The sequence below is a fragment of the Natrix helvetica genome, assembly GCF_964273705.1.
Source record: "Natrix helvetica genome assembly, chromosome: 1".
NCBI classification, from domain to species: Eukaryota; Metazoa; Chordata; class Lepidosauria; order Squamata; family Natricidae; genus Natrix; species Natrix helvetica.
In genome coordinates this window covers 90,443,117-90,454,718 of record NC_138548.1, presented here as the reverse complement: position 1 = coordinate 90,454,718, position 11,602 = coordinate 90,443,117, and the positions used below count along the sequence as shown (strand labels likewise).

The following is an 11,602-nucleotide window of genomic DNA, read 5'->3' as shown; positions in this document are numbered from 1 at the left end:
TGGAAGAAGAGACAAACCACATGAGATTTTGTATCTCCATGGTCAAAATGGACAGGTGATCTAACAGCAGAGCACCCAGAAGATCAGGTGGGGGAATGCTCTGACAAAGGCTATTGATGAGAGATCCAAGTCTAGATCTACCTGTCCATACAGATTATAATTGTTCTACTTTCTGATCCAGTACTTAACATTTTCTTACATAAGAGTTGCAGACAAATCTAATCTAACAGCCAACATAGTTTTGAAGCCATCCAATATGAATACAGCAGAATGTCCTTTTTCCATCTTAATGAGGAAGCCATAAAATTCCTTTAAAACTTACGATTCCAAAAGGACCAAAGCATGAAACAAATTCAAATGAATTAATTGTTGACTGTAAATTAGGATTGTTATGAATAGCCAGCAGATTAAGCCACATATTAGTAAGCTATGTTTATATGATGAGTCACTAGAAATCATGTTTAAGGAATAGTATACCTTGTTTTCTCTACAGAGGCCTTTAAAGTTTAGGATGCACTTTGTTCATAATTATGTAGTCCCCATGTTTAGAGGTTGATAGTTCTAAACCAATGGAAGTCATTCGTTATAGAAGTTAACTTGATCTTTAAATCAGAGTTTCAAATAAAAGCAGGAACATTGAAATAAATGGTCATGCTAATTTTTATTTCTTAGCAACTTCAACTTCTCTGTTAGACAAAAATATAAGGTTCATTAGCTTTTGGATCTGCAAATCAAGTCATTTTGCTTTTAACCACAGATTAACACTTAACTCTGCAATCAAGTGATTAAACAAACTGGTTTAAAACAAATCTTAAGTCAATCTGATGTATAAACAGCTTTAGAATATGAACCAGCAGTGTACTGCAGCTACCAAAAAAGCCTACACAGTTCTAGGCTGCATAAATAGGGATAAAATCAAGATCATGTGAAGTGTTAATATCCCTATAATGCCTTGGTAAGGCCACACTTGGAATACTGCATCCAGGTTTGGTTGCCAAGATGTAAAAAAAATGTTGAGACTGTAGAAAGTGCAGAGAACAACAACAAAAATGGTTAGAGGACTGGATGCTAAAACACAAAACTCTTGCTGGAATTGGGTATGCCTAGTTTAATGAAAAGAAGGATTGAGGTGTCATAGTGTTGCAATATCTCGGGTTGCCACAAAGAAGAGGGAGACAAGCTATTCTCCAAAGCACATGAGGGTAGACAAGAAGCAATGGGTGGAAACTAGTCCAGGAGAAAAGCAACCTAGAACTAGAGAGAAATGTCTTGACAAAACTATCAGTGGAACAACCTGCCTCCAGAAGTTGTGGATGCTCCAACACTGGGATTTTTAAAGAAGAGATTGGATAACCATTTGTCTGAAATGGTATAGGCTTTCCTGCCTAAGTAGTGAGTTGGACTAGAAGTTGGACTTGCAAGTTCCCTTCCAAGTCTGTTATTCACCTGCTCACTCACTCAGGCTAACATTTGTAGAGAAAAGCAGGACGCAGTTACCACAGATCAAGCACAGAAGCAGCACTATCACCGACGAAAAATGGAGACCAGGAAAGATTTCTAGACTCATGCATTGTAGTACCTTGGTCTGGGATAATAGCTTACAGCCTAGTTAACTTTTTAAAGTCCAGCTATCTATATCTGCCCTGAAAATACAGTTTGAAATTGTGACTAAAATAATGGAAACCAAATGATATTCCATATTTGCAATCAGTATTTGATCTGTACATTTCACTACCAATATTTTGTCTGACCAATCTGAAACCAAATCATTTGCATTTAAATCAAATATAAAGAACACACATATTTGTATAAATCTGTTCAGCCTTTCCTGCATTCAATTTAAAACACTCCCACGTATTCAGAAGGAAGATATGAAGACTTTACGTGTGTAATCATTTTGCATCCTTACGTGCATAAGCCTAATGCTAACTGAAAAACTGATACATAAATGGCAGAGTACAATCCATCCCAGGCTTGGGTAGCTCAGCTTCAACTTCAAAATACCCATTTGGAAGTTGAATTAAAACAAACGGAGAATGATTGGAACAGCATCAAAACAGTTTTAGTAAAGTCAGAACACATTCAGGCTTGAAACTGCTGTTTCAAATTTACTACCAGCTATTACACTTACTATCAGCAAAACATCACTATTAACATATAACTCAATCATTAGGGATGGGTCATTTTCTATATTTCTTTCCTTAGCAGTTTTTATAAGTAGGAAAATATTTTGAAACTGCAAACAAGACTTATTTATTCCATGTCACAGGAACGGAATTCCAACTAGCCCACCCAAGGAAAAAGCTATCTTCGTAGATCAAGCCTTTATTTTTATAGATCCATCCTAATGGGTTGGATTACAGTTTCAAAGTTTCCATCCAGCACAACAATGGTCTGTCTAAGAATTATGAGTTATAGTCCAACAGTTATTAGTAAGAAAGCTTTATCTATGTTGGACATCTAATACAAAGACTATAGTCATTAAAGACGACACTAATGTTTTTTTTGGGGGGGGGGGGGAATTAAAGAGCCCAACAGAAAACAAGATGGATAGGTACTATAACCAATGACACAGACGTGCTTATAATTCAAAGAGTTACTGACCGATAATCCTGGTGAAATGACGCTCCTCAAGGTTTTGGAAACAACTGAATGACTGAACGAGTCTAACAATCACAGGGCAGAAAACTGGGAGAAAGTACTTTAGTAACAATTACATCGAATGAAGGTCAGCAGAAATAACACCCAAACACCAGAGAGGGATTTTAACATTATTCCCATTTCCCAATCCAGCATTTTTCTTCACTCCTTTTCCAACGAGGCACGTGTAAATATTTTGCATTTAAATGCTACATTCTGTTGCAAGCTGCTTCAGAATCATTGAAATGAAATCAGGGTTTTAAAAAAAATGGCATTATCAAATTTAATACATGGCTGTATAGATTACTAATCATTCACTATTTCTATTTTGATTTTACTGTGTGGAGTTGCATTTACAGAAACAATCAGATTGATAGGAAGACAAATAAGAGAAATATAGATGAATGCACATAAAATAGCACATTAAGTCTTTATTTTTTTAAGTGTGCCTAAATCTAAATTTGTTGTCCTTTTTTAAAAAAGAAAAAAGAAATAGCTTGTTGGAGAACAATGTGGGCATGTGTTTTTAAGCTACTGTTCATGCAGTCTGGTCAGGACTGTGTGACACAGTATACAGTGTTTTGTCATCCAAGGAATGTCTTTGATCAAGCATTTATGCAAGAAGGGGGAAGAAACCATGAAACCCTAATCCGTTCCCACAGTCCAGTAAACGTGAGCTGGACAAACACTGGACAATAGGAGTAAAGCTTGCTGTTGGAACAATAGCACCGACTAGAAAAATTAAAGACCTGCTGATTCACATTCAAAAAAGATTCCGTGCAATATTGATTAGTCCCCAGCTACTGAATTATAAACTTCATTTATCTTCCACATATTTCTAAAAAGCATCCGGGTTTCAAATGCAAGGAAAAGCCACAGTTAATTTTCCCATTTTGTAAAAGAGTACATTCCTAAGCATCATACATTGCATTCATTCATATTCTTTAAAACAAGAAGATCCAATGCAACTATCATTGTTTCATTTGGTGTTACTTGATTGAGAATCATTATGAAATAAAACCAGGAGGAAAGAGAATATTTGGTCTTATCAGGACAGATTCTAGCTATTGTTTCCCAGAGACATTAAAACAGGCTTATATTTAAGGCACATGGAACATGGTGAAACATTTTTTTTATCCTGCCTGTATTATTTTTTATAAATAATTCAAGACAGCAAACATACCTAATACTCTTTCCTCCTCCTATTTTTCCCCACAACAATAACTCTGAGTTGGCCTGAGAAAGAGAGATTGGCCTAAAGTCACACAGCCACTCTCATGCCTAACAGAACTAGAACTCAGTTTCCTGGGTTCTACTATTGCCTTAATTAAAAAAAAAGTTACATACCCCAAAAATTTTTTAAAAAATCAATAGGAAAGTATATTTTACAGATATATGTTCACTCCCGTAAACTCTTCATGGGAATGTTATCAAACATGGATACAGATGATTATCTACAAGATCAATTGTATTGGATTTACAAAGGGCTTTTTACAAAGGTATTCATGAGACTCATGAGTAGACCTAGAAATCATGGGGTTTGAGAAGAAAATTCGTTATTAAGCTAATTTAATTAGAAAGACTAGGTGGGGCAGTAGTCAATTTTTGCAAAGTGAAGGATCAGGGCATTGCTAGAATTAACAATTATTCATAAATTATCTGCAATTTAGATAAACAATAAGGTGACAGGGTTTGCAGAAGATCGCTATTTAATGAATTAATTAATTCAACTTTGACACTGGCCAAATATGGACCGACTGAACTGTTCACAATATTAAAAAAAAACCAAATACATCAAAATAAATGCAAAAGACACAAGGAAAAATGAACAAAAGGGCAAATCTGGGACTCTAATATCAAAATGTGCGACAAATGCATCTAAAGAAGGAATTCCATCCAACCTATTGCAAAGCCTGGGAGGACATTCTTTAAGATCATCTAGAATGCCATCAGGATGAGAGAGCCGTTTGAATTCAATTATGTCCCCAAAAAGGATTTATCAAGAAAGGGAGTTTGGGATTATAATTGATAATGCCAGGAAAACTATCCAGATTGTAATTCCTGTGAAAAAGGCAAATTCAGGAGGAAAATAATAAAAAAAAGAGCATTGCCAGAAGTGTCATGCTTATATAGATGCAGAGTCTGAATCGGACCACTCCTGAATCCTGCTGGAATGTTATAGTTAAGTTACACCCCGCCCCCCCACTGCCAAAAAAATTGCATAAATAAAATTAGTTCTCCCTTCTTCCATCTTGTTAGATGGGTTGGGGCAGAAAAGATGTAACACTATGTACTGAAAGAAAAGATTCAAAACACCTGAAAGAACTTTGTACAGTATTAACTTGCATGAATCCCACCACAATGTTCCCTGGGAATCTTATATTTCTTTCATGTTGATAGCCATACTGATAATGGGACTTCTGCTCCAATACGAATGGGAACTGCAGTTTAACAGAAAAAACTAACTGTATCAACAGATTGATTTACCAATAACATCCTGCCATCACTTCTATCAGTAACCTGTCCTTTGCAGCCTTGGGATATGTATAAGATAATTTGGAAAGTTAATTCAAATAAAACTGCATGTTTATGAACTAGAATTAAGTGATATGACCACTCTGTCAGTCCTTTGCCAGCAGTCAATCAACTTACAGGTCCATGTTGGTATTGTGGTCCTGATATTAAAGCCTTTGGTAGCAAGCTAGAAAATATTAAGCAAAGCCTCCTCTCTTCTCTCTTTACCCCTTTCCTGATGAGACCTCTTTATGGTATGCTTTCTTCAGGACAATGTAGGCTAAATGAAAACATTACTTTTGAGTAATGGCTACAAAGGCATTTTGAGTAATGGCTACAAAGGCATTTTGAAAAAAGTCTGAATGCCTACTATTCAATGAAATGTTTTATATTTTTCACATACTATCTATATATTCATTGCGTTTGACTATTTTCACTGCCTTTTGTAAATATTTTGATAATCTTTTTCAAAGGCTTCAGGTGTTGGGCAGAGAAGGAACACAATAAATTCAATGCAAAAGCAAGATGTGGTGGTGTAGCACAAGGCAAGCAAAGCATCACATTTAGGTTTTTAAAAAATATTTTATTCTAAATCTCAATAAATACTCAAACATTTTCCCCAAATACATTCAAACAGCTATCTGGCTGAATGTACTGCATGGTAGATAGGAAAACAAAAGACAATAATACAATACTTAGGATCAAAGCAGAAGGGTCATTTTTGTCTGTGTCAAACATCACTGCAAATTCTTAAACAAGGGAGTAATTTCGTATACATGTTAATGATCTGGGTTGTGTTACTCCCTGTACAGTCTTTGATATAATTAAATCTTTACCTTAAAAGTGCCGCCTGGAAAAAGACATTATGTACTTGGCAAAGTGTATATTTAATTTGGTAGCATGAAGAACAATGGGGTAGATATAAAAGCATTTATGGATCTTAGGTTTCAAAAACCTTTCAAACTGAGATTAATCTCTGTTGTATAAATCAAGTTCATATAAGGCAACCAACAATGCCTTTTCTAAGCAAATTTTGCAGGTGGAATTGTTACTCATTTTTCTTCTTTCAATCAAAATGAGGTACTTACATTGAATGTAACCGTTTTTAGAAACTGTTTTAAGTTTTAGCTTTTAAAAAATAATAATTAGGTTTTGATAGTTAACAGTGGGTAATTTGATGTAAAAACCTAAATCACTAACTTTGGAAACCCACATCGATTTGGCTAATAGCAGTGTTGATGTTATAAACAGTCTTATTCTAAAAATTGACATCTTCAAAATTACTGTCACAAATTTTTCTTACCCTAGTGTTTAAGCAAAGCTCTATTTGCACACCATAGTATTTGAACAAAGAATTATTTGCACAGAATACTCTCTTTTCCTTCCTCCTTGTATTATCCAAAAGTGTTTCTGGAAAATTAAAAAGAACTATTTTGATTGCAAATCAACCATATTATCAACTGCTTTCCCAGACTCCACTTACACAGATATATGATTAAGGGTTTTCACAGGATTCATTATCTTTTATGCTTTCACACTAGCATTTTAATTAATTTTCTTTTTCCCTGAAGTAAAAACATTATCAATAAATGGGTTAGAGCACTTTCACAGATAGCCTCTTTAAGTAACAAACTGAATTACAATAAGAATCACTTTGAAGAAAATAATATTTTAGTACAAATATCAGAATATAAAACATAACAGACAGTGAATTTGGCCAACCTGACGATCAATACAACAGATAATACTAATAGTACAATTATGAATATAACTTCAGTTATGGGTAAAGTATCCATTGAATATATAAATGAAGAACATTCAGCTGTTTCGGTAAAACTGTCTGCTATTGCACTTCCATTTTTTAAAACAAAAGCTTTCTTAAAGCCAATTTAATTAAAACTGTTTACCATTTCTAACTAAAACATTGGAATTTGAAATTTGAAAGCTGATATAATTATTTTTCCCACTAGGTGGCCCTAATCAGTGATTTCTAACATCTCAATAATCTTATTCATACAGGTACAGCTTGAAGGAATCTAGTAGGATTTTAACACAGTTTTCTCCTGATCTTTCTCAGCCCAAAGCAGCAATACAACCAGCATAGCAATGCAGTGCAAGGAATGGAAAATCTTGTATCCCCCATGATTTAGTTACTATAGTGTTGTTCACAAGCAAAGATAAATATACTAAACTTTTTTATTTAAAAAAGCAAGTACAGCATATTTAAGATAGGGGCTTAGATCTTTGGACTTTAAACCAAGAAGAAAAATGCTGCCACTTCAAAACAAAATTGTAACCCTGCTCCCCTTCAGCTGCCTTTGTTTTCAGTGCCAGGCAAAAGAGCTTTTAGGTTTAGGACTTGGTAAATATATGCTGCATGGAACTCATACTACTTGACTAATGCACTGATTGTATTATTGTATTTAAATTATTATTCTCATATGGTGTCTTTAGGCACTGTAAACCATCCCAGGAAGACCTGGGCCTGAGATGTGGCATGCATAGTTTAAACATGAATACATAAATATGCTGTTCATTGTGCAAGTTCAAATGATGGCATAAAAGAAAAGAACTCATACAACAGTCTATATTTGGACTGGCAGAGTCAAGTTTGCCACATATTTCCTCTAAACTGCCAAAAGATAGGAAAATAATAAGAGGTAAACAGGACATAATAGAACATGCCCACAAGCCACAAGAATTTTACCTTAATTGCCTATTAAACTTATTTATAAAATGTGCAGCAAGAGTGCACCAGATTGGCCTCCAAAGGCACTTTCTGCAAGCTACAAAAATCTCTACTGGTCTTCATTGGTGTTTCTTCCAAATAAAGTTTATTTTCCTTAGCACTTTCATAATAGTAATGGTGATTACTACTGAAAGCTACTGACAGAAAGTTTATCTGGGAGCCTCCAAAATTAATTTACAAATAAAGCACACATCCCATCTGAGATACACTTTTAAAACTACAGATACATTGACATGTTTCAAATTTGTGGTTTTTGCACTAATATAGTTAAATATGTATTTGCACTAATATAGTTAAATTTGCACTAATATAGTTAAATATTACAGAATGCCAATTTTAGGAAGGCACTCTTCAGTGTTTACAAAATCTACTAAAAACCTTAAGATGCTTTATGGGTAATACTCATCTTTCAACCATTCATTTGATGACCGTCTGATGTTACAACAGCACTGAAAAAAGTTATATACAACCACTGCAGCATCCCCAGTCATATGATCTAAATTAGGGCATTTGGCAACCAGCATGTACTTACAACAGCAGGTCACGACTGCCATTTGCAATCTTTCCAATCGACTTCCCATAAGCAAAGTCAATGGGGAAAGATGGATTCATTTAACTACTGATTTACTTATTGACTGCAGCAAAAAAGGTCATAAAATAAGATGTTCATCATTTAAAAAAAAATCTCTTAGTGACAGAAGTTCCAGTCGCAATTGTGATTGTTAAGTCGAGGACTACTTGCTGTCACTTTTCAATATAAATGGTGGCAATAGGTTATTAATGAGTCAGACTGGTATAATGGTTAAGGCTTCAGGTTAAAAACCAGAAGACCATGAGATCTAGTCCCATCTTGGGCACAAAACCAGCTGGATGACCTTGAGCTAGCCACTTTTCTCAGCCTTAGGAAGTAGGCAAGGGCAAATCATTTCTAAAAAATTCTTGCCAAGAAAACTGCAGGGAGTTTTCCAGCCTGTCTCCAAGAATCGGACACAATTGAAGAAGAAAAAATTAACACTATTTATATGATGTTCCATAGAGCAATTTTTTTCTCTACTCATGTGTAATATTAATTTCTGGAACAGTATGTTAACCAGCAGGCTGAAGCCACCATTGAGCTTGAATGTGAAAACTGAAACAATGACACAGTGATACAATTCAAGTACAATAAAATCAAGTTATTAGCTTTATCTTTGTAGTTTTCTGCTCAGTGAACAGAAAAGAAAAGGTGATCACTCTGTGTGAGATGTAACCATTTTTGATATCCAACAGCAATTTTCTTTTTATGTTGCTTTCAAAATGAACATGAAATTCTCTCAGAACCAAGTCTTAAATCAGATGGAATGTGCAATAATGAGCAAATCTAAAAAGAAAAGAAATTTAGAAATGTTAATATTTTGATTAAATATTAAATATCTCCCTCCTCTGTTCCTATAATGTTTCATTCCAATGTTATTTGTTTTGAAAACAATTACAGTTTGTATTCCAATAATGAAACTGGGCACATACTTGTTTAAACCGTCCCCTAATTTTCTCCAAGTCATCTTGAAGTTTGTCATAAACTGGATCTTCCAAAGGAAAATTTTGAATCATCTCTATTAATTGCTCCAGGACTTTTATCTTTTTACTGAAATAAAATTGATTTAATAATGTCACACACAGTTATTTTCAAAGTTCATCTACATATCACCTTGTTTTAAAATATTTTACTACTTCTGTCAGTTCTAACATTACACTTAGAAGATGGGTAACTCAGAAAACCAAGCCTATTGTTCACTATCATTAATAAAATAATTAATTATTATAATAGAGGCTCAAATAATGCAGACAGCACAGTATTTAGAATCAATGGTGTCTATGAAGACAAAATATACAGTTGAGTATAAAAACACTCAAGACTATTTAGAATTATGGATCAATTCCAACTGTTTCCTTCTTTACCTCCATTAATAGAGCAGCAGGTGGTTATGTGTTTATAATTCAGAACATTTGCTCCCTGTCAACAGTGTATCAAATCTATCATTCCAAATCCACATCTTATAGGCAGCATTATCACCAGGTAATGGAAGTAGAAAATGTCACTTTATTTGTTTTGTAGCATTTCATCATATATGAATGAACGATTTTGGAACAATCTGCCCATGAATGGAGTTTCATTCTCTTCTTTTAAGATACCTTTATAAATCAATAAGACTATGAGAAAAATGAGGTAAAACTTAAAACCATCCTCCCCATACGCAAAATTGAAAATGACAAATTCCAAATAATAAAGCATAGATATTCCTCTACATTTGATCTCCTCTCAGATCTTTAGTAGATTATTGCCAATTAAAAACCACCTCTTTAACAGAAAAAGGAAATGGAAACTGCATCCGCACGATCTAAACAATTTACCAGGCACTTCCAATGTACTACAATAATACAGCGCAGGCTGCAGTGCTGCAGTGATTTGGCTGCAATCTAGTGGTATGACCTAAGATGAGTTTGAGATGGTGAATCCTGAGAAAATAAACAGGGCTCTCTCTACTATCAATTCAGCCACTTATTTTCTGCATCCAGGTTCCTCTTAGGTTATGAAAGCAGCATAATGAAGGGGAAGGTGTTTGTCCCCAGCCTTGAAAGAGGCAGCAGTGTGCCCCCTTTTCAAGAGGCTATCTATGGACCAATGGTTTTCAATAACTATTCACCAGTCTCCAACTTTCCCTCCTTGGGGAAGATTGCTCAAAAGGTAGACAGTCTGCAGCAAAGCAATGGATTATCTGGAGGAAATGGATTAGCTAGACACATTCCAGTCAAGTTTCAAGATGGGATTTAGTACTGAGACAGCTTTGGTCATCCTTACGGTTCTTGATCTCTTGGTGTCTTTTGATACCATCAGCCACAGTATCCTTCTGAGCCAGCTCCATGGGTGGGGGGTGGGGGCATTGGGGGCACCATTTTACAGTGAATCTCTCCCTTTCTCCAGGGCTAGTCCAGTTGGTGTTACTTGGTGGTGAAAGATTATTCCCTAGGCTTCCTATTGGTGGAGGACCTCAGGTGCTATTTTCGCTCCCTCTTTTTCAGCATTTACATGAGACCTCTGGTTGAGGTCACCAGCCACTTTGGGTTCAATATCATCAATATTTTGATGATATCTGTTATATATTTTGATTCTGAGGCAGCCAAGTTGAGGTTCTGTTCCAATGTCTGAAAACAGCAGGTGTTTTTACTTCTCAGATCTGGGGATATTCATGTTGATCTTGGATGGGGTTGCTTTTCCCCATTCAAGGATTATGCACAATTTGGGAGGGTCTCTTGGACTCACAGTTCTACCCATTGAGATGTGGCAGCTGTGACCAAAAGGCTTTTACCTAGGCTCATCTACTGTACCAATTACACTCTTTCCTAGCACATGGGGCCCCTCAGAGAGATGGTCATGCACTGTCACCTCACAGCTTGATTACTGCAACATGTTCTAAGTAGGGCTACCCTGAAAGACCACCTGGTCCATAATGCAGAAGCACAGACAGTGGTAGGCATGCCTCAATATATCTATGTTACGCATCTTCACAAGCTGCACTGGTTGCCAGTTTCTTCCAGGTGCAATTCAAGGTACAGATAAAATATAAATACTACATAGAATAGGATCAGGTTACTTGCGGGATCTCCGCCCCCCCAGTATTTAACTAACTGGTTCAACCTGGCAGGGTTGCATGCTCCAGC

The 11,602-nt window shown here is 35.5% G+C and overlaps 1 protein-coding gene across 4 annotated transcripts in view; it reads right to left on the bottom strand.

Moving 5' to 3' along the window:
* LTO1 (LTO1 maturation factor of ABCE1) overlaps positions 1-11,602 on the bottom strand; it is a 29,103-nt gene that overhangs the window by 13,683 nt on the left and 3,818 nt on the right. For 3 of the 4 annotated variants that reach the window (XM_081939662.1, XM_081939665.1, XM_081939664.1), the window contains 2 exons: positions 9,410-9,527; positions 5,723-9,263 (listed from right to left, as the gene is read on the bottom strand). In XM_081939662.1, the coding sequence (XP_081795788.1) occupies positions 9,195-9,263; positions 9,410-9,527 (187 nt within the window). In that variant the 3' untranslated portion in view covers positions 5,723-9,194. Of the gene's footprint in view, positions 1-5,722; positions 9,264-9,409; positions 9,528-11,602 lie in introns of those variants that run through there. The other variant, XM_081939663.1, reaches the window with a different exon arrangement.